General features: G+C 39.3%; 1 protein-coding gene across 12 annotated transcripts in view; it reads left to right on the forward strand.

The window, feature by feature from the left end:
* Window positions 1–24,120, forward strand: part of ICA1 (islet cell autoantigen 1) — a 141,481-nt gene that overhangs the window by 86,400 nt on the left and 30,961 nt on the right. For all 12 annotated transcript variants that reach the window (XM_068550595.1, XM_068550598.1, XM_068550594.1 and 9 more), the window contains 2 exons: window positions 14,098–14,223; window positions 15,443–15,541. In XM_068550595.1, the coding sequence (XP_068406696.1) occupies window positions 14,098–14,223; window positions 15,443–15,541 (225 nt within the window). The remainder of the gene's footprint in view (window positions 1–14,097; window positions 14,224–15,442; window positions 15,542–24,120) is intronic.

The following is a 24,120-nucleotide window of genomic DNA, read 5'->3' on the forward strand; positions in this document are numbered from 1 at the left end:
AGAATCAAATGAGAATATGTGCATGTGTATTATACTTAATCAGTGAGTGGTGGTGATAGTGGTGGAGGAAGAGGGATGGTGTCTGGGAAAGTCTAACAGTAATTGAGCAAACAGAACATGTTATACATATTACATAGTAGGAGGACAAGGCCTGATGGTTCACTCCTTCTGGTGTCCTCTCTTTATTCATTCGGTGTTTTGTTTACCTGCTACCTGGAGGCATGTAGACTTAGCCTTATAAAATTGAATAGTGTAATTCCACCCTCATGCAGCTCACAGTCCAGAGGGTAGCTGGGCCTACATGGGAGCAGGTAGCACATACCATAGTTTTGGGTCCTAAGCCAGTTTGCAAAGTGCCTTGATTATAGACAGGAAGAAGCTGTTAACTCAGTTGAGGAGCATTACAGGAAAAGGTTCTCAAAGGAGAAAACCTTTGAGTGGAAACCATAAATGTGAGCACGAGTTGCCATGTGCACAACAAGGGGAAGAGGGCTTTCCAGGCAGAGGACTCTTGCAGAAGGTGGGGGTGGCTTTGTCTTGGTGTAGCTGGAGAATGGCAGCTCAGTATGCCCAGACCACGTGGTGCCTGGGAGGTGATGTGAGAGAGGAGGCAGATGGGCTGCAGGCTGGCAGGCAGGGTATGGGTGTGGAGTCTGTATTTTATACAAGACGAGACAGCATCCCACCGAGGCCACGTCCTTGCCTTTCTACTTACTGGCTGCTTGGTTTTAGGCAAATTACTTTAGACCTCAGTTTTTTCTTCTATGCAAATGAGGATAATTTTGCCTACTTTGAAGAACTGCAGTATGAAGCATTTGTAAAACACTGCCCTCCGGAAGTGTTCACTCCTTTTTCTTCTCCTCACCCAACTTGGAACACATGATGAGGTGAAATAAAAAAAAGGAGAGTTAAAACTCTCTTCCCTGGAAATTCGAAAGAGTGTAGACTGTGGTATGTGTCTCTACTTCTCCTGAATCTTCATTGAGATAACTACTTGATGAAAGCATTCATCCAGTACTTTATACATTCCTAGTACAATATTTTATACATTTGTATATAAAATATACAATATTTTATACATTCCTAGTACAATGTTTTATACATTCCTAGTTCAATATTTTATACAATATTTTATACATCACCCTGAGGCATTGGTGTGCTCCACTCTCCTAGGTAACTTTTATACTCATGATCAGAACATGTTATAAACTTGAACTTGTGAAGAGCAGAGTAGGGAAGAAATTGGCTTTTTTTTCCTATTAGTATCTGAAAATGAGTATCTGAATGAAAGTGTTCATATAAATGAGTTGAGATTATGTCAGCCACATGTGTGCCTGTCCTAATTACACAGGTGGATCCAAAATTGTTGTCTTGAATTAAGTTTTATTAATTCATGTAAAGGGAATGCTAGCTAAAAGATTCAATTTTATCTGTAATTTCAGCAGTAATGAAAAACCTTAAAATTATCATTGCTTATTTACTATCCTGAATTGTTAAAGTACAAACTGCATGCTTAAGAGGAAATGAAGTAGGATGACAACCACATCTTCCTTGTTTTTGACAAAATACTGCTTATTAACCATCACAGCTACAGCATTAAGCATGTACAGATCTTCCTCAACTTACATGGGTATTATGTCCAAATAAAATCATCATAAGTCGAAAATATCATAAGTTGAAAATGCATTTGATCCACCTAACCTACCAAACATCATAGCTTAGCCTAGCCTACCTTAAACGTAACTAAAGCATATAACTTACGACCACAGTTCCTTGAACAAGCCAAGCACACAGCAGCCTTGGTGCCTCTGCATTCACCATTCTTTCTGCTCAGGGTGCTCCACTCCCGCCCCACCCCTGCCCCCATATCAGCATGGTTTGCTTCCTCACTTCCTCCAAATCTCTGGTCCAAAATCACCTCTCAGGAAGCTTTTCCCAGATTATTCCATTTAAAACAGACTCGTCTACCACCCCTCCCAAACCCTGCAAATATATCTTTCCTTTGCTGCTTCATTTTCACCATCTAACAAACAATAGATTTACTTTTGTTGTTTATTGTCCAGTTTTACCCAGTAGAATGTAACCATAATGAAAGCAGAGACTTTATTTCCTGCTTACACTCAGCACCTAGAACCGTAGGTGCTCAGTAATATTTCTTGGGAGGAAAGAAGGGACTTAGAAGTAAGAGTGGTATCAGGAAGGCTAAAACTTGGAATGATTGAGGCTTATGAAACATCCTAATAACAACAAAACTGTTGTGAGTGTGAAGACAGGCCCACTATTAGGAACAGATGGTTTAATATATTATGTATTTCTTCTTCATTAATAAATTTGAATGGTTCAGTAATGAGTAACTTTCCCTCAGCGACTACCAGGTCAGTACAGTTTGATAGGAAAGTCAGGACAAATGTTTGGTTCTTTTCCAAAATAATTGAGTTGGTTCACTGGCATTCTCTACAGGTGCCCAATGAGGTTTTTTGGTTTTCAGTTAATTTGTTCATTTCTTTGTTTTTAAGTATCATTATGAACTCAGAGATTTGAATATATTGGGTGTGTTTTAATTGTTGCTGAATACTTTATTGATGTTCAAATTGTCTCATCTTCAGCTAGTGAGAGCCTCTTCAGGTTGACTCCTGAATCCTTTTGACATGACCCTGATAGTGGTCTTCTTTGCTTTCTTATACAACGTAATATTTCAGGGTTATCTTATATGTTTCCTGCCCCAACCCTGGAATCAGCCATTTCAACAAGGAACCCTGATTCCTTTAAGAGAGATATGATAGTTAGAGACCGTGATCTGGGGGCTAGGGGTGCTCATTGCTCCTGAGTTAGCCATTATATTTAGACCTTTACTGTGGACAGAGCTAGAAAATAATTTTGGATGATTTAATTTTAATGGCAAAAGCAAAGAAAGCAGAACTATTAAACTCCTATCATACTTTCTCCTCCATTAAGGGAGGTGGTATTAAAACTGGAAAGGATAGAAAGGACATCTTGAGGAAAACTTGAGGCTCAGTCCATGAAAGGGGCTAATGTGTATTAGTTGTTTTTAAATAACTTAGTCACCAGACTTAGATAAATTATGTCCCAGAAAGAACTCATGTATCCAAGCACAGAAATACTGTAAGGTTTGAGAAATCAGAGATGCCAGAAATAATATAACAAGCAAATATCGTCCTATTTTAAAAGAGAATTTTTAAAACTCAAAAATTTAATATACTTTGATTCTTAATCAAATCCAGAACTGATTACTATATAGGTGGTTTTTAAGGAACTTGGGGAAAAAATGGGATTATCCTGAAGCAGAGTGGATTCACTTTAACGCCAGACTAACTCCAATTCCTCTTACTGGTAATATTTTTTAAGTCTCATATATTTCTCTATAGATAAAATGGAGAAAAGTGAGTTAGAGATTGGATTTTTACAAAAGCAAGACAGAGCTGAGAATAGTCTCAGTACTCACTTTATTTTTTTCTTTTTTTAACATCTTTATTGGAGTATAATTGCTTTACAATGGTGTGTTAGTTTCTGCTTTATAACAAAGTGAATCAGCTATACATGTACATATGTTCCCATACCTCTTCCCTCTTGCGTCTCCCTCCCTCCCACCCTCCCTATCCCACCCCTCTAGGTGGTCACAAAGCACAGAGCTGATCTCCCTGTGCTATGCGGCTGCTTCCCACTAGCTATCTGTTTTACGTTTAGTAGTGTATATATGTCCATGCCACTCTCTCGCTTTGTCATAGCTTACCCTTCCCCTTCCCCATATCCTCAAGTCCATTCTCTAGTAGGTCTGTGTCTTTATTCCCATCTTGCCCCTAGGTTCTTCATGACCTTTTTTTTTTTTTTTTCTTAGATTCCATATATATGTGTTAGCATACGGTATTTGTTTTTCTCTTTCTTAGTTCATTCTGTATGACAGACTCTAGGTCCATCCATCTCACTACAGATAACTCAATTTCATTTCTTTTTATGGCTGAGTACTATTCCATTGTATATATGTGCCACATCTTCTTTATCCATTCATCTGTCGATGGACACTTAGGTTGCTTCCATGTCCTGGCTATTGTAAATAGAGCTGCAATGAACATTTTGGTACATGACTCTTTTTGAATTATGGTTTTCTCAGGGTATATGCCCAGTAGTGGGATTGCTGGGTCGTATGGTAGTTCTATTTTTAGTTTTTTAAGGAACCTCCATACTGTTCTCCATAGTGGCTGTATCAATTTACATTCCCACCAACAGTGCAACAGTTTAAATATAAAGATATAGCTAGATTAAAAGTAAACAGATACATTAATATATGGCCTATAAATCCTAATCAAAAGAAATCTGAAGTGGCCACATTAATATCAGACAAAGTAGACTTCAGAACAAGGACTATTAACAGAAATAAATATAATCTTGACTAAATGTGGTTACCTGAGGAATGGAGGTCAATTTAAAATCAGTCAATGTAATTTACTAGGTGAATAGACCAAAAACAAACCATATGATCATCTCAATGGATCCCGAAAGAGCATTTGATAAAATTCAATATCCATTCCTGATAAAAATTCTCAGCAAAATAGGAGTAGAAGAGAATATCTTCAACTGATAATGGGCATATATGAAAAACATACAGCTAACATCATACTTAATTGTGAAAGACTAAACACTTCTCCCCTGAGATAAGGAATAAGGCAAGTATGTTTGCTCACATCAACTTCTAGTCAACATTATCCTGTCCAGTTCAATAAGGCAAGAAAAGTAAATAAAGACATACAAACGGAAAGGAAGAAGTTAAACTGTCTATATTCTCAGACAACATGATATATGTACATAGATCTGTCAACATAGATATATTATAGAGAGGGAAAATCCTGAAAAATCTTTCAGAAAAAGCTTTTAAAACTAATCATTGAATTTAAGAAGGTCACAGGATATCAGATCAAATTACAAAAATTAATCCATATTTCTAGAAATGAACAATTAGAACTTGAAATTTATAAAAATTAGAATAGCATCAAAAATATGAAATACTTTGCAATAAATTTAACAAAACGTGCAAAATCTGTGCACTAACATCTGAAAAACAAAATGTTAAAAGAATGTTAAAGATCCAATAAATGAAAAGATATACTATGTTCATTGGTCTCAAGATATTGTTAAGATGTCAATTCCCAGTAAATCTGTAGCTTCAGTGCAGTGCTAATCAACATCCTGAAGGCTTTTTTGAAGAAATTGTCAAGCTAGCCCTAAGATATGTGTAGGAATATGAAGAACCTAGAATAACTAAAACAGTTCTGAAAAAAATTGTAGGACTTATACTACCTGACTTAAAGACTCATTATAATGCTACAGTAATCAAGACAGCATGGTATTAGTATAAGGATAAACATATACATCAAAATTATAGAATAGGGAGTCCAGAAAGAGACCCACACGTATAATGGCTTGTTGATTTTTGCCAGAAGTGCCAACCAAGGCAATACAATGGGCAGTTGGACAGTTTTTCAGCACATGGAACAGTTGGATATCCATATGTGGGGAAAACAAAATCAACCTATACCCATACCTCATACCATACAAAAATTAACTTGAAATGGATTATAGATCTAAATGTAATAGCTGAAAATACAAAATTTCTGGAAGAAAAAGCACAAGAAAAAGTCTTTGTGACCTTGAGTTAGGGAATGTTTTGGTAAAAAAGGCACAAAAAGAGAAACTAGATAAAAGAAAAATTTGGTAAATTAGATGTCATCAAAATTTTAAATGTCTTATCTTCAAAAGGCACTTTTAAGAAAATTAAAGACAAGTTTCAGGCTTAAAGGAAATGTTTTCAAACTTATGTCTGATAATGGATTTATATTATCCATATAGAGAACTCATAACTCAGTAATAAAAAGACAAACCTAATTTTTAAAAATAGGCAAAAGATTTGAATAAGCACATTGCTAAAGATATATAAGTGGCAAATAAGACATAAAAAGAATTTCAACATCTTTAGTCATTAGAGAAATGCAAATTAAAATTATAATAACTATGACTACACATCCACTAGAATGGATAGAACTTAAAAGACTGAAAATACCAAGTGTTAAAGAGGATATGGAGCAAATGGAATTTGGATTCATTGTTGGTAGGAATGCAAAATGATATAGTTACTTTGGAAAACAGTTTGGCAGTTTCTTATAAAAGTAAATTTACAGTTACTGTATGATCTAGGAATCCTATTCCTAGATATTTGCCCAAGAGGAATTAAAAGCATGTCTACACAAAAACTTATGCTCAGATGTTTTATTCAAAATAGCCTAAAGTTGGAAACAACCCAAATGAGTATACAAATTGCACTGTATCCATACAATTAAATACTACTCAGAAATAAGAAAGCACACACTGTAAATACACGTAACAACATTGATCTCCAAGGGGTTATGCTGAGTGAAAGAATCCAGACATTAAAAAAAAAAAAAACTAGACTACATTGATATGAAACTGTAGAAGAAACTAATCTGTAGTGACAGAAAGGAGATTCGTAGTTGGCAGGGGTTGGGACTTGAGGGAAGGAATTGACTGCAGTGGGAACTTTAAGGAGTGATAGAAATGTTCCATATCATGGTTCTGATGGTAGTTGCATGATTGTATACATTTGTCCAAGAACTCATCGAGTTGTACACCTAAAATTAAATCTTACCTCATAAATAAAGCTGATTAAAAGTAATGAAGCATAAGCTGGGGCAAAGTGAGAGAATGGCATGGACTAATGTATACTACCAAATGTAAAATAGATAGCTAGTGGAAAGCAACCGCATAGCACAGGGAGATCAGCTCGGTGCTTTGTGACCACCTAGAGGGGTGGGATAGGGAGGGTGGGAGGGAGGGAGACGCAAGAGGGAGGGGATATGGGGATATATGTATATGTATAGCTGATTCACTTTGTTATAAAGCAGAAACTAACACACCATTGTAAAGCAATTATACTCCAATAAAAATGTTTTCAAAAAGATTAATGTTTACCCTATTAAAAACTTAATTAAACCTTAAAAAAGAAATAATGATGATGATGGTGGTGGTGGTGGTGATGCTAGTGGTGGTAACAGTGCTGGCATCAGCTTCTAGGCACAGAATGAAACAGATACCCTCTCTGCATATTTTTCCTCTAGAAATCAGGGAATCCACTGACCACCATGCACCTAAGGGAATTTGATGCACTGGTTTCTTTCCACTTTGTTGAGGAGTCTGAGCTAAAGAGCCTTAGATTTCTGATAGAAGTACTATTCAGGCTATGTGGCTTGGGAGTCTCCCTATGCCTACATCTAAATTGATAAGTCCAGCATAGTCGATTCCTGAAATGGTACCTGCACCTATTGTGCATGTCATAGACTTGGAACACTGTGAGTTACATGGTCAATGGTAGATCAATTACCCTGTGTCCCATGGATTAATGTAAAGAGCATCAATTAGAGAACCAAACACACCTGAGATTGATTCTAACTTTTATATATCAGTTAAGTATCTTTAAGTCGTGATTTCTTCTTCTGTAAAACAGGGATTTCCCCCCTAAAAAATGTATTTCATGTAATAGGTGGTATATGAAATATGGGAAGTGTTCTCTGTTTAAATAAATTTTAGAAACCTGGAATAATCAAAGTTAAAAAAGGATCCTTATCATAGAACCTTTCATATGAATTTCCAAGAAGGCAAAAGTGAACAGCCTGTATTAGTGCTTGGTTCCGCGTAGCAGAAACTTGAATTAATTGAGGCAAAGGGAGAAATCTCATGTGACCATAGGAAGGGCAGCGGGATCCAGGAATTTGAATGCCACTAGGACTCTGTCTCTTCTATGCTTTTCTCTATATATCACCTTTATTCTCTCAGACCAATTTTATTCATACCACAGGAAATTCAAATGCCACGACTTCCTGCCCTTAGTGCAGGAAGTCCCTAGAAAAGGATTGAGACTTACTTTCTCTAGTTCCAAGTTAAAAAATCCTGAGGAAGGGCTCTGATTCGTCCAGCTTGAACCAAGTGCCTTTCCCTGAATCACGCATCCATGGTGCCTTGTGACTGACTCAGCTTGGGTTAAGGTCCTCATCCCTGGGCCAGTCAGTAGGAGTGGAGGGGTGGTCTATAAAAGAGCATACCAACAACCCCCATTTAAGCCACATTATTAGAATAAAGAAAAGGAACATTTGGGCTTCCCTGGTGGCGCAGCGGTTGGGAGTCTGCCTGCTAATGCGGGGGACACGGGTTCGAGCCCTGGTCTGGGAAGATCCCACATGCCGTGGAGCAACTGGGCCCATGAGCCACAAATGCTGAGCCTGCGCGTCCGGAGCCTGTGCCCCGCAATGGGAGGGGCCGTGTTAGTGAGAGGCCCGCGCACCGCGATGAAGAGTGGCCCCCGCACCACGATGAAGGGTGGCCCCCGCTTGCCACAACTAGAGAAAGCCCTCGCACGAAACGAAGACCCAACACAGCTAAAAATAAATAAATAAATAAATAAATAAATAAATAGAGTAGCTATAAAAAAAAAAAAAAAGAAAAGGAACATTTTTGAAAGCAGGGTGAGGGTTTTGTTAAGGGAAGACCAAAAATAGATAGCTCCTAAAGTCTACACATGGCTGCCCACACACATGCATGTTGCACACCCAGTCACTTATACACACTTCTGTGCGTAATACAATGTCACAATTGCTCCTGCCATCAGTGGATAAGTATAGGATAAATCAGGTCCAGTAAAATGACTCAGCAAGATGTTTGATCATCTGACCCTCTAGAGGTCTTAGTATGTTGGCCTCAGAAAAACAGTCTTCTTTTAATGAAGCCAAATATCTGACCTTCTGTTTTCCAAGTGACTTCAGATAGGCTAGACTTTGTCTTGTGGCACCTTCCTAAAAGTCAAAAGAAGTAATTTGTATATTCTCTGATCTTAAAATTTTTCTCCGAATGCAGGATGCATAGATAGGGGTGAATAGATCAAGTTAATGAGGGAGGAGTATTGAGAACTGGTTGAGAAAGCAAGCCAAGAATCCTGATGTGGTCTGAGGTGTCTACAAGAACTGACAAGAGTAGAATCATCTGGTGGACAAGGAAAATTAGACAGTGATACTGGGCTTGGGGTGGTCAGATACATAGGAGTCATCCTCTATACTCCCAACATCTAACCCCTCACCAGGTCCAGTCTGTTTTACCTCCTAAATATCTCTCCAATCAGAGCATTCTTTTCCGTATCTAGCATCACTACCCAAGTTTAAAGCTACCATCATCTCTCCCCTTGACTCTAGATCTATCCTCATCTATTCTCATCTCCCTCCAATCCATCCACACACTGCAATGAGTGATCTTTTCAAACTGAAAATAGGGTTCTATCTCTTCCTTGCTTCAAAGACTCCAATGTTTTTCCACTGCTTCTAGGATAAAAACTAAAATCCTGAGCACACCCCCAAGGCCCTGAGATATGCCCCAGCCCACCTCTCTTGCCTCATCTCATACCACCTTTCTGTTTGCTCTCAGCAATCCAGCTGCACTAGTTTTCTGGGGCCTGTCTTATTGCCCTCTACCCCAGGGCCTTTGCACATCCTCCTCCTCCTGCTGGAGCTCTCTCTCCTTGCACAATTAACCATGCTCAGTCCTTCGGAAGAGAGATTGAGCACCACTTCCCAGAACATCCTCTTGTTCAGATCTCTTGGTAAATCATTCTTATGGAACTGTGTGGCTTTCCTTCTGATCACCTCACTCAGTTTGTAGTTATTTCCTCACTGCTATGAAAATGCCCACTGGACTGTCATCATGAGGCCTCCATTTTGCTCACTGTTACCGGCACGTGGAAGATGCTCAGTATATATTTACTAAGTGAATGGATAGAGGGAGAGAGGCAAATCCATCTTCTAGAAGACAGTGTAAAAGTAAGAGTAAGATGGGGGGTGTGGCTTTATTTTACTTTTAAAGGAAAGAAAACACTAGGAAAAAAATGCAAAGCTACTCTCAAATTATTTGGTTGTGTAGTAATATGAAGACTTTTCCTACTGAATGGAGAAGCCAGATTGTACTGAGTACGAATAGCTTTGGCTTCATCATATGTAGTTCAAGTTGGGGCTAAGAGGTAGAATTTCAGGTTAGGATGAGTAAGTACAGAGACGTGCCCTGTAGTTTTGGCACACAAGACATTACTCCTTTCTCTGGTGAATTGAATCTCTGCAGCCTTGGGAAGGCAGGACCCATGCTAAAGAGGGTCAAATATAAGTGATCATTTCCTAGAGCTTGGAGAATAAGAGAACAAAGCTGGGGCAACAGGAGTAAAATTAAGAAATAAAAAAAGATACATTTATTTGAAGATTTTTTTAAAGAACCTTGAAAACTACAGGAGCTCCTCAAGATGTTTCTGTAATTGAATATAATTTATTTGGGATTGAAAGGAATAATAATCAAAACATTTTTTACTTAAGTGCATCTGGAAGCATATGAAATTGGACTCTTGATGGTGGCCTGTGCTCGCCTGTGTCCTTTGTGTTTTGTCCTCGGGCTGCAGACTGGAAATGTGTTTTAGAGAACAGACATGGAGCACAAAATATTAAATGAACTTTGCCGTATTCAAAGTGCCCAACAGTGTAACATCCTCCTTGTTTGGCAGGGAAAGGGCTCAACATTTGGCAACTCAGCAGTGCATTAAGTATTTTAATAATCATTGTTGACACACAAAGCATATGGCCTTTCAGAACTCACTGGGTCAAGTGCTGAAGTCGTCTTCTAGGTTTCTAAAATTACTTTACAAAATTCAAACAAAATTAAATTAAGGCACATTTCAATGTATGTTAATTCATGAGCTTTGTGTTATAAGCAAGGGAATTAAGTTTTCTTCTAGGATAAAAGAATATCTATAAAAGAATTAAGTTTTCTTCTAGGATAAAAGAATATCTGTGTGTAACTGATTATGTTAATGTAAAGGAAAAAGCAAAATTCACATCCCCACAGAAAAGTAATTTGTATTTAATTAGAAAAATCTAGAACCTCCGCATAAGCAGGCCAGCTTCATGGCTACCTTGTATTTACTATGTACTCCTATTCATGCCTTAAGACTCACCTCAGATATCCCGCCATCTCAGAAGCCTTCATTGCCCCCTACTTACCGTTTATATCAGTTATGTATATGGCCCCAATCATGCTATGAAATAAGCAACTGTAACACTCAATGGCTTAAAACAATAAGCATTTCTTATTGCTCACAGGTCTGTGGGTTCGCACAGCAATTCTGGTCTCTGCTGGGCTCACCTGTGAGCTGTGGGGAAGGGAGAGGCTCTGCTGACCATGGCTGGCCTCCTTCACGTGTCTGGGCATCAGCTTGCCAAAGGCTGATCTGCTGGGACCACTGGACTCTCCTCCTCACGTCTCTTGCATGAACAAGCCTCAGCACCTCTCCAACTGGCCAGCCCAGGCACATTCTCAGGTTGACCTGGGCATGTTCTCACGGCCGTTTCAGAGAAGGGAGGGAGAAAGTGTAAGCATGCTAGCATTTTTTTCCCCAAGCTTCCAGTTTCATCACATTGGCCCATTGACCAAAGCAAGTCACATACCAAGCCCAGTGTCAGAGTGGGAGGAAACTACAAAGTTACAGGGCTAAGGGTGTGGATACTAGAAAGCCTGCAGTTGGGGTTTTAATGCCATTGATCAACACCCCTGCCCATGCCACCCCCAGCATTAATCATTCCCTTGTCTGTGCTACCTCTGTCTTCACTCTTAGTTCTGTTGTTTTACTTTTCCCATTGTATAATAATATAATTGCTAACTTATCTGTCTTCTCTAAAAGACTAGGGGGGTCCTTGTGCCTCTGTGCATTCATTCTTAAGTATTTATTGACCGCCTGCTATGTGTCTCATTCCTGTACAGACCTCCCAGCGCCGAGCACTGGTCCTGACACATAATAGGCGCTCACGCTCACTAAGCATGTGTTGAATGAATGCATACATGAAAGCTCACACGTGTATTTATCTCCTTCCCCTTCAGGAGGAAAGGGTAAAGACAGAGGCCTCTCAGGATCCCAGTTGAGGAGTTCTTCCTGGCTCGAGCAACTGGTGAACCAGTGGGGACCTGCAGTGAAACTCTCAGCTGCTTAAACTTCTTGCCCTCCACACTCTTCCACTTCTCCCTTCAGGAACTTGGGTTTTCTCTTTTGTATCATGCCTATTCCTCTCAAAGGCAGGCAGAAAATCACTGATACTCAACACATCCTAACTCTTTTTATAGTCCTTACGCCCCAGTAGCTTTCCCTAGAGTCTCTCCACTCCACAGTGAGGAATGATCGAGTTCTGGGATTTATTTAAGCTCATGGTGTGCTTTGAGAGGAGCTGGATGGCTTCATTTGCTGGTTTTCCAAGCTCTGTAGGCTTAGGAATACAGAGGAATTCTAAGGAAATGCTTTACACAGCTACAGAAACAAGACCCTATTCATATAGGGTATTAATTCTGTCGATATGGTATTAAATGTACTGCCTGATTATTTTCCAATTCCACAGAAGCCTACAGGAAAACTTGTGCTTCTGGGTAGAATCATAATTGTGAGCTTCTTGATTTTGCAATGGTTAGTGGAAGTCGTTTGGGGCAGCAGAAGAGCATGGCTTTGGAGTCAGGCAGGCTAATCTAGAATGCCAGCCCTGCCTGTCAGTTACTTCCCCTGCTGAAGCCTCTGACCCTCAGCCATCAGAGGGCAATAACAGAGGCTAACAGAGAATACAACTGGCGTGTGATGAGTGAATTGTATTAATTGTTCACTTGTGTCGATTGTATAATATTAATTTTGCATTATATCTATTGCTGAATTGTTTTGATTGTTAAATTGTTACAGATGATAACAATTGTGTCAATTGCTACTATTACTGTATAATACCCTATGATTTTAAAAGCTGTGAATATAAATTATTAGTGGTAAAATTAATATATTTTAAATCAAATAATCTTCATGTTTATTTTTATTAAACAATAAAACTATCACTTTTAAGACTACTTTAAAGGTTCTACTTTAAAATGGTACTCAGGTACTTTACCTTTAGAAATGGTCTGGAAATTTTCTTGATTCAGTCACCAAATATATATTCAGCACCTGCTTTGTACCAGGTCGCCAGGTGCCTATCATATAATGGTGATCAAGGTAGACATTGTCCTCGAGTCCCCGGAGATACCCACCGCAGGTATCCTGTGATGAAAGAGCTACCATTAATGAGTCAGCATTATTCCCAACTCCCAGTTACCTACCTGGTAACTACAACTGCATGAATTATCTGAGATAAATTAATATGTGACTACCTTTCCCTGGTTAAAATAGGATATAGTGATGCTTCAGGTTAGAGGAAGGGGAAATTTTGATTCCACTATTTTTAATGTAGCTGTATTAAATTTTAAAACTTTCTGTATTATTATCAAATAATATGTAGAATAACATTTCTGAATCTTCCTGACCTTCCCTCAAACCCTGAATTACTGCACGGCTTAGGGATGGATGGAGGATTGCTGGTGTACATATGCAATAATAAAAAGTTGAAAGTTTGTCAATGGGGATAGTTTTTTAGGCTGTGTCACAATTTCCTAGATTGGATCTCGGAACAGAAAAAAAAGGACATTAGTGGAAAAGCTGGTGAAATCTGAATAACATCTGTTGTTTAGTTAATAGGATTGTATCAGTGTTAATTTCATGTTTTTAACAGATGTACCATGTTATGTAAGATGTTAACATTAGGGGAAGGAGAGTGAAGAGTATATGGGGAAGTCAGCTTAAAAGAACCGTAGGAAAACAGTCAGGCAAATATTATCCCCTTACCACCCTGCGTGTTTCCAGACTTCTCCCCACTATGGTCAGTTTGTGAATGCCTTGAGAGGAGAGGAGTTCTACCACTCGACTGAGAAAAATACTAGGATGGTAAGTCTGCTGTAAAATCATGATATACAGTACTGTCATTTAGGTCCTTTGGAAGTAAAGAATGGATATTGTGGCATCTTCTCACTTGCCTGGAATTTTCAGAGGTGTTTTCTTACGTGAAAGAGTTAATCCCGCTATTGGTGTTTTCTTACTGACAAATTTTAACCAAATAGTTTGAGTGGTTCAGAGATTCTCTTTTACTTTCATAGGTGCAAACACAAGTTCGCCTTGCCAAAAAAAGCTTTGACAAATTGAAGATGGACGTGTGTCAAAAAGTGGATCTTCTGGGAGCGAGCAGATGCAATCTCTTGTCTCATATGCTAGCAACATACCAGGTAACAAAGTGATGTTTGTTGCAGCGGACCAAGAACGTTGCAAGGTTTAGATAACAGAAAAATGGTGTTTGAACCCAAAATATGGTTTGGGCATAATGAAGTTCAGATTGCCTTTCTCATAATTTACTTCCCACATCTCTCTTTTTTAGCATCCTACAGTTAATCAAACCGAATGTCAGCTATTCCCTGTATATACACTGTAGTTCCCCACTTCCCTGCATCTATTTAGGTGGTTCCCCCTGCCTGCGTGCTCTCCCTCTCCACTTGTGCCTTTCCAAATTCCACTCTGAAGTACCAGACAGAGTGTCCCCTCCTTCAGTAAGCCTCCTCTGAACTCCCTTAGCATTGTTGCTGTAATTCTCATGGCATGGTCACTTCCTCATCAGGTTGCCATAATTTAATGAACTTGCTTTTGTCTCCTCGTTGCCTCTCAGTTCCTTCAGAATGTCACTCGCATCCATCAACAGTACTATTGAGCACCAACTGAGGGTGGGAGGCAAACTCTGGATGTTGTAAAGAATATACAGTGGATAAAACCAGATTTCCTGTCCTCAAGGAACTTAAAATTTAGAAAGGAAGTCAGAGACAGTAACGTCTGACTGTATTTTCTCTACCTCAAGGGCAGAACAGGGTGTGCTAAGTGAAATGAGATCTACAAAATCCAATGGAGGCTTGAAGAGGGTGAAATGGAATCAGCTGAGGGAATCACAAAAGTCCATTGTTAATGACTAGCCCTGGGTTTTGGAGGATGGATCAGATGGGACAAGTACAAAGAGAATGGAGAGGAGAATGTCCCAGGTGGCAGAGCAGCATGAGCTGTAGGGGGACAGGGAGCCATTAAGTTTGGCAGAAATACAGGGTGTAAGTAGGGGCACAGTAGGAAACAAGGCTGCAGAGATAAGTCAAAATCGTGTTTTAGAAAACCTTGAGGGAGACTTCCCTGGTGGTCCAGTGGTTAAGGCTCTGCGCTCCCAATGCAGGGGGCCCAGGTTCGATCCCTGGTCAGGGAACTAGATCCCACATGCCGCAACTAAGAGTTCACATGCCGCAACTAAGAGTTCGCATGCCGCAACTAAGACCCAGCGCAACCAAATAAATAAATAAATATTTTTAAAAAACCAAACAAACCTTGAAAGGCACAGATGGGCACACTTCTCTAGGATCCCTGATTAGATCTGGGCATTTAAAACGCTAATAGCTTTACTGTCTTTCTTTACAGACCACTCTGCTCCATTTTTGGGAGAAAACTTCTCACACTATGGCAGCCATCCATGAGAGCTTCAAAGGTTATCAGCCATATGAATTCACTACGTTAAAGGTATGAAACCTAGAGAGGCCATTAGAAAATCTTATAAAAAGTAAAGATTTGTTTCTATCACCAGCAATGTCTGTTGAAGCAAGCATCATTATTATAACAGACTCTAAATGTCAAAGAGAGAATTATGCCCCCTAGTAGAGTCTTTTTTACCACATCAGTATTCAATACAACAATAAGCCACAGCCATCCAAAAACACAGGTTGAACCTTGGTACTTGTTACTGGGAGATGAATTGTGGTGAACTTGAGCCTAATGATTGGCCCTGCTCCTTTAAAATACTTCTTTGACGTTGCTAAAGAGAAAGTTGTGCAAGTCTAGTATACTTTATTACTTTTTACTTATTAAATTAAAATATACTCACTTAAGAAGGCATTTTCCTTTCTTCCCTTACTTCTAACAAATATCATTTTATTCTGTGAGTACCATCCCATATAGAATATGATTTTTTCCTCACACTACAGTCATATTTTCTAATTGAAGAAGCAACATTAAACTCAATGATTTCTCAACCCAAAAGGAATGCATGCAAAATGTCAGGTTCTTAGTATTACAGCTGAAGGTGGAATCATTTTGCTCTGTAATGGTTGCTGAGGGTGAATACATATCGAGATACGGAAGTGATTTGGGTTCTAAAAGGATTTTCAGAATGGTGACAGAACACTGGGTGCTTTGTTGCCAGGTCGTATCTTTGAAAGGAAAAGACCAGGAAAGAACTAGTTAAACTTCACCTTGAAATTACCTTCCTTGTAATTTTTCAGGCAGTTTGTAAGTAGGTCTCATCACTTTGCTTGACAAAACATTAAGAAGATTTTTCTTTTTTCTTTTGCCCTAAAACAACTCTTTGATTTTGAGATGTTTATAATGTCACTGCATCTACAAAAGTACTAAGACAGAAACACTTTAAGACCATGGCCCTTTAATTGGAGGTCCCAAGAGGAACGCAAGACAGTCCACTCACCTTGTGATGTACCTGACCTGACCCCAGACAGATCCCCTGGCTATCGAGTTTGTTTTTCCTGATCCCCTCGTCAGCTGGTCACTTACTCTTTCATTGGTGCTTGCTGACATGCGGCATAGTAAACACAGTTGAACTATAAGTACTTGAGGGGACGGACCTTTTATTTATTGTGCATCATCCTTGGTCCAGCCAGATGTTCTGCACACAGCGAACCCGCAGCCTTCCTTATCACACTGGCTATGTTACAGCTGTTGGTAAGGACTGCGTGCCTTCTCCGTGATTTACTGCTGCTTTTGGTGCCTTAGGAAGCAGCTATCCCGACCAAGGCAGATTGATTAAAATTATTATAACTCACACTACTCACATTTCTTACACAGGCCTGAGCAGAATCCCATGGATTAATCTTTGGTAAGGCAGCAAGTTTTAGGTTTTAGGGCATAAATGTGTGTCAGAGTTTATATTATAATAAATACAAAGGTTATCAGTCATTTGAAAGACAACTGTACATAACACAAGTTGGCCAGATGGAAGATGAGATAACACCTATCTCAGATACAGTTTTAAAGAGGTTCAGATTTGAGTTAATTGCATATAAAGTACAGTATAAAATCATGAAATTGAAGTTGTGCCACAAGCATAGAGGAATCCTATGTGTATCCCTGGCCTTCTGTGCTGAGGAAAATATGACTCCTTAAATTTTGCTGTGATATTTTTCCTGCAGAGAGGACCAAGCTGATTATGCTAGAGGATTTCTGGGCAGAGAATTTAGTGAAAGTTTGATGGCAGTGCTTCAGATGTAATTCCAAATATTTTGGGCAGATGATTACCCATTGCCTTTTACATCCCCCAAGCCTTCCTTAAATTATGGTTTAACTAACAGTTTATAGTTCAATTGTAATATAAATTTGGTAGGAGTCATACATCTGTTAAGGTGTAATAAGATTATAATAATGTTAAGAATGTTAAGTGTCCAGAAGTCAACCAAATAAACTATGCTTTTATTATCTCTTTAGAATGCTATTCATCTAGGCTTTCAATGATGACATGTTATATTAGAATCTGAAGCTAGTAGCTAATTACTTTCTTTATATGGACTCAAACCCGTGTCATAGAACAGTTATTACCCAGCCCATTACTGCACAGATGGAGGCACGTTGCATATCATATTGTGTGCCACAAACTATGAGAATGAAAACCATGAATACCTTATGTATCACAGTCAAGCATGGACTATAAACTTACTTACCAACCCTCTTGCACTAATAATGTTTTAAAAATACAAGTCTTTTATATAAAAGATTTTGGCTTGATCAAATCATCTTTCAATACATGTAGGTATACATATGTGTACACACATATGTATATATATGAATGGCCCTGTATATCAATAATGAATATTTTGAAACTTAATTAAATATTTTCATGATTTATTTGTTCTTTGGAGCTACCTAAGCAAATAGCCCCTTAAATGCCTTTTGGGATGCCGGCTGGAAAGAAAACATTGTCTTTGGGGAGGTGTGCCAAGCTCTGTTAATGAAAAGCAACCCATTTGCTTTCTTTGCTGCGGGGCGTAGTCTGAGTGTGTTGATAATTGTGCTATTGCAGCTGTATTTCCTGACTGTTAGTTTTATGCTTGATGAAGGATGATAATTAATGTGTTAAACACTCAGTGCATCCTGTTTGGAGGGAAGAGTCTTTTTGCTGCAGAATTACAGAGGTGTAACTCGTGTCCCAGAAGTTCGTTTTATTTCTAATGAGCCTTTCTCTAGAAAATATGTGTAATTCTTTCTTGTATAATATTTTTATTATAAAAGTGAATTGAGTCTTCACCTCACACAACTTGAAATTTTTCCAAGTGACCATTTTGACATTTTAGGAATATTTTGCGGTACTATTTTATGTGACAACAGCTATTACATTTTTACTCAGGCCTGATTATATTGATTCTACGTTTATTGACATATTCCTTCATCATTCTAATTTCATGATAAATACATTTTTGTAGCATTTTAACTTTATGGAAAATTTAGCCTTGAAATTTAAAGTTAACAAAAAAATTGTTAATCTAAGAATTGTAACAGCTCAAGTTGAAAGGTGAAAGACTATCTTTTGACTGGTTTCCCATAAAAGAAGCAATTCCCTAATCTCATATTTTCAAGCAATAAATATTTATTGGTTCATTACAATGCTACTAAACATATATATTTTGCATGAATTATCATTAGTGTGTTAATTTTATACTGATTCCACATCATCCAGGAATGTCTTTTACATGGTAGAAATGATCAAGTCATGGGGATGGGACTGGAATGTGACTAGCCCTATCTTGAAAGCTTTTTTAGAGAAAGTAATTTAGACTAAGAGTTTAAAACATTTTTTTTTTTTTGGAAAAAAACTAAAAGAAATGCTGTCTATAGGAAAGCAGTACCTGTCTTAAATTACCAGCCTTCAGGTGTGGTCATGTTTGCTTCATCCTTTCAGGATGTCACTTACTTACACATTTCCCCACATATCCAGAACAGGCATCAGGAAAAAAAAATTTTTTTAAGGAAAAAAAAAAAAAATAGCCCTCAGGAGTCAAGTGGCTTTTCATTGGAAAAATCTAAAATTCTGTTTGTATCAGTGGCCTTTTCTCCCCTATCTGGCGTGCTGGCACATGCGCCGAGTTGGATGTCTTTATAGAGAAGTGAGCATTGGGCCCTTTGAAGACGTGGACATGCTCCCTGGGGGCTGGTTGACGGGAAGGCATGTCCTTCTGCCCTGGTATTTGTGAAGAGATGAGGACCTATATTAAATGGCAATGGTCAGTAGCAGAGTGTAGTCCTGTGATGTGCCCCACTGCAGTGTTTTGGGGAGGAAAGCCGGTTTTTGACTCTGGTTATGGGATAAAGCAAAGCATGTGGGAGCACAAGCCCTGGAGCCAGCCAGATCTGGCTCTAAGTCTAGCTCTGTCACTGCCCAGCCGTGTGGTGGTGGTGGTTGTGAGGGTGGCAGCCTTGGTGGTGGCACCAGGAGCTCCACGGTGGGGTGGTAGGGATGGACTTATTAAACATTCCGTAGTGGGTCCAGAAGACAGCCATTGGCAGTATCGATACAGAAGGGTTTGTTGCGGTTGTCAGGTTCCGGAGCCCAGCTTCAGTTACTTTCTTATGCACCATTTGCACCCTAGGTTATTAGTTTTGCACAGACAAGGCTGTATGGCAGTGGAATAGGAGGTCTCACTAACCTTGCCCGGGGAAACCCAACCTCCTCCCTCCCTACTCCCCCAGACGCTCTGGCAGCCCTTCTGCCCTGCAGACCCTGGTCTGGGCTCAGGTCATTCCCACCAGGGATAGGAAAGGGCAGGGCCGGCCTGCACCCCAGAAAAGCAGGAGGGTGTCCCACCCCTGTAACAGGGCTAATTCTAAAAACTGCGCTTTGGCTTTGCAACTGGCTCTTGGTCTGTGCCAAGATTTTAACTCTAAGGAAACCTGAATTTGAAAACCTAACTGGGCATGTTCAAAAATAACCATTGAAATGGATATGCCAATGTTCCCTCCTCTCTCTCCTGGGGTCTAGGACTTAGCACTGTTATATGGAACATCATTCTACAGACTCAAATGCTTTTAGCTCTCACAGTTCAAAAAACATCTTTTTCTAAATTTTGTTTTTCTCAAATTCGTATGCCTCACAGCCTTCTTCCACCCACCCCATTTCTCAGTTAATCACTTGAACATTTACCAACAAGCCACATGGCTCTGTAGTTACTTGCTTTGAAAATAAAGCCATAATAGTTTTTATGAAAATTGGGTAAATATCCCTGCAATGCAGTTTTAGTTGCCAGTCCCAACATGGCAATTACTCATGGTGAACATCCAGAATATCCTTTTAGACTTTCAAGTTTTTTTCTCAGTGTCTTTACTTTACACAGCATTTAGCAGAATGATGTTTTTCCCCAAGCTGCTCCAGGCCAGATCATTGCCAACAGCAAATTGGGATGCATCCAGGTCACTGGGAGAGGAGGGGTAGAGAGACTGACCATGGCTACCACTGAAATCTGAGGTATTTCAGGTTGGATGGGGACAAACCCAAGCATGGCTGGTCATCCATTCATCCTTGATGACTGACATTGGTTCTTCAGGGCAGCTGGTAGCCCAGGCCCTGTTCACAACAGTTAAGATGCTTCTCCCCTCACCACCTCTTCTTATTTTCTACCTCTTCCTTGAGGGAAAAGGAAAAAATATTATCATTGTATGTGTAGTTACTTTATGACAGGCGCTCTGCTAAGGGTGAAGTGCAATAATGTCTAGAAGAATTTGTCATGGTACATGTAACTCTAATGTACCAAGGTTGGGTCTTATAATGAATAATACGTCAGGTTCAGCATTGACGTATAGAAAGTGTATATATTTTAGTTAATCCTCAAAATAGCCTTGGGGAAGTGGGCATACTTGTTCTTGTTTCCATGTTTCAAATGAGGAAACTGAAGCTCAGAAAGGTCTAGTAATTTGCCCAAGGCCACATGCCCAGTACATGGTAGATCTGGAAACAGGGATGCTTATGCTTCTTTCACTCTGCCTTGTGGCACTTCTTTCAGGTGGTGTTCTGGCCGTGAGGCAGGAGGGTAGAGAAAGCAGAATCGCCACCTTTAAAAAGTAAAGCTATAAATTTTCAATTAAAAATAGCACTTTAAAGTATTTGCTTGAAGGCGAAAAGCATCTTTTATATGTCAATCCTCGGATACCATGACCCTTCCTTTAGAATTTGAAATGAAGTCCTCTCCATCTCCTTGGCACTTCATATGAAAGGGGAATTCAGTAAATATTCTTGGCCTGGCTATTCAATACAGTTTGTTAACTAGTTGTAGAATTGTAAAGGCCTGGATTTAAATATTGCTTCTACTTGTTAATGGTTGAATGGCCTTAAGCAAATTACTTCACCTCCCCTGATCTCCATGTCCATGTCAGGAAATCAGAAAGACAGCGTTTATCTGGGTTTTGAGAGATGTATGAAACATGGAATGCGGTACCTAACACAAAATGAGCCTTTAAGACATCTAATTCCTTTTAGATCTTTAAAAGTAGTTGATAAGAAAGCACGTTTTGAGTGCTTACTATGAGCTTGGTACTCTGCAAAGGCATTATCTCAGTTAATCCTCACAATGTCCCAAGAATGGTTTACTTGTCTCCTTTGTTCTGATGGGTAAACAGAGGCTCCCCAGGGGTGAAGACCCTTTTCCATGGCACAACACTACGTGAACTATTTCCGAAGTCCATCTCTTTCTAGTACACTATGATGCCTTCCCAGTACTAATTTTCCATCTTTTTTTTTTTTTTTTTTTTGGTTGTGCCGGGTCTTAGTTGTGGCATGCGAATTCTTGGTTGCGGCATGCATGTAGGATCTAGTTCCCTGACCAGGGATCGAAGCCGCATCCCCTGCATTGGGAGTCGAATTCTTAACCACTGTGCCACCAGGGAAGTCCCCATCTTATTTTAAAGAATAGATTGTGTTTATTTTTCTCTAGTTTTACTGTTTAACTTTTTTGTTCTACAGTAGAATTCAAGAGTACCTTCTGGTCCTAGATTAATTTGTGTTCCTTGTACAGTGCCTTTATAAATTTATAGCTGCATGGGTGGGGAGGACATGTGAGCTAAATGTCCATAAATTATGTGGCTCATACACATCATCATGGCCTCTGCTTTTTATTCCTCACGTGCTACTAATTATACAATCACAAATGTACACAAACCCAACTGAGTTCAGCATCTTTTAACCATGCCGTGCTATTTTGAGCACTTTTATTTCCTTTTATAAACAATTATTTGGCACCTTTATATACATATCGTGTAATTAATGGGAAGTAGCCTAAGAAAATTAAAAGTAATAAAGATTAGAGGAAATGTTACCCAGTTGTCAAAGTTAAACATTAAATTTAGGTCGTTAGATGAGGGCTGATTGCTGTCCTTTTGCCTGTGAAATTTGTTTTGCTGAGTAGTTTTGCTTTCATTCAGATGAATGTTGCTGTTGCTTTTATTTTCCTAATACAGGAAGTAGTAACTCCCTTTATTATATTAAGCTGTTTCCTTTCTAAGACACTTTTGCAAGCTCGGTCTGTAAGTTTCCTCTGCCACACTGATCTTACATATTGTGTGTGTGCTTCCTGAAACCATTTAAGCATTGATGGAAACTATTAGCATGTCAGTGCAGCCTTAACAGAGAAAGGTTACTTGGTCTAAAAACATTCCCTCCTTCACAGAGAACCTTTCAGTCTTATATGATGTTGTATTGCTTCTAATTCATAGTGATTTTCACAAGCAATTTTAACGAAGGACCTAGAGGGTTTGGGGTTTAGAAACAGAATGCTTTGACGTTTTATTTCTGGACATGGATTTGAACATGGCTTCCATCAGCCAGTGATTCAAACTACTTCCATCTGACGGCTGCCTTGTCTGCACAGTCAGCCAGGCCTCTTAGATTCATTTTGCCTGAGCAGATGTTCACGTCACACAGAAGATGCTGTCACCTCTGACTTTTAAGGATGCTACAGGGTTAAGCGTTTTCAGCTGAGTTTTGGACTTTAATCTGAAGAATTCACCTCCGCCCCCCTGCCCCCAGTTGGGCCTTTATAATCAAACCTTGGAAAACATCGTGATTCACCATGTAGAATATCCTGTATCTGACAGTCACACCCAGGAACTAATTTTGAAGGAGGAAAGCAGACATGATTTGTCCTCCATAATGTTTCAGAGTTCCTCTAAGCCTCTTTATATCTTCAATGTGTACCATCTTTTGTAAGAAACAAGTTCCATATGTGGTGTTGCAGGTTTTTTTCCCTTGCTCTGTAGAGGAACATATAGCTTAGTTTGATCTAAAACTCTCTCTTGCTTCAACAGACGCCTTCTGAAAATGTTCTAAAATTGATTGTGGTAATGATCACACAACTATGACTATATTGAAAACCATTGAACTGTACACTTTAAATGAGTGAATTCTGTGGTATATGAATTATATCTCAGTAAAGATACACACACACCCACACACCCACACACACACACGAGTCCCCTTAGTTCAAAATTCTAATATTTAATAAATAAGCCCATACTGTGCTCAGTATTAATTTTGCTTATGATTTTATAAGCCTTTTCATATTATTCCCCTAGCCTTTGAATTTCCTAGCTAAAGAGCTCTAATTTTTGGAGTTTAACCTTATGTACACTAATTTATCAACCAACAGGTGCATACACAGCACCTCTCTTGAGTGGCAACAACAAAATTGTTTTAAGGACAATGGTAATAGTAGGAAGGAAGGAGTGATTGTCACAGAAATTATTAATAATAAAGTAGCAATTGGAACTGCAGCCATTCTGTTGGTGAAGCACAATAGTGACTTAACTGTGATGGTGGTGACAGGGGGCCAACAATTGAGTGCCTGCTAATGGCCCAACAGGGGCAGGGGTTGAAAAGAAGGAATGAGTGGTTTACATTACAAAGGGGTTGTCTGAGAGCTGCTGGAGTGTGGTTCTGAGGGGAGGTCAGGCTAGAGACAGAAGGGATGAGAACCATGGAGCTGTCAAGGGCATCTCAGGGGCTTAGGCGAGTGCTGTGGCAGCTAGACATGCCTGGCTGAGAGCAGCTGTCCTGG

Source organism: Eschrichtius robustus, chromosome 8 (assembly GCF_028021215.1).
Source record: "Eschrichtius robustus isolate mEscRob2 chromosome 8, mEscRob2.pri, whole genome shotgun sequence".
NCBI classification, from domain to species: domain Eukaryota; kingdom Metazoa; phylum Chordata; class Mammalia; order Artiodactyla; family Eschrichtiidae; genus Eschrichtius; species Eschrichtius robustus.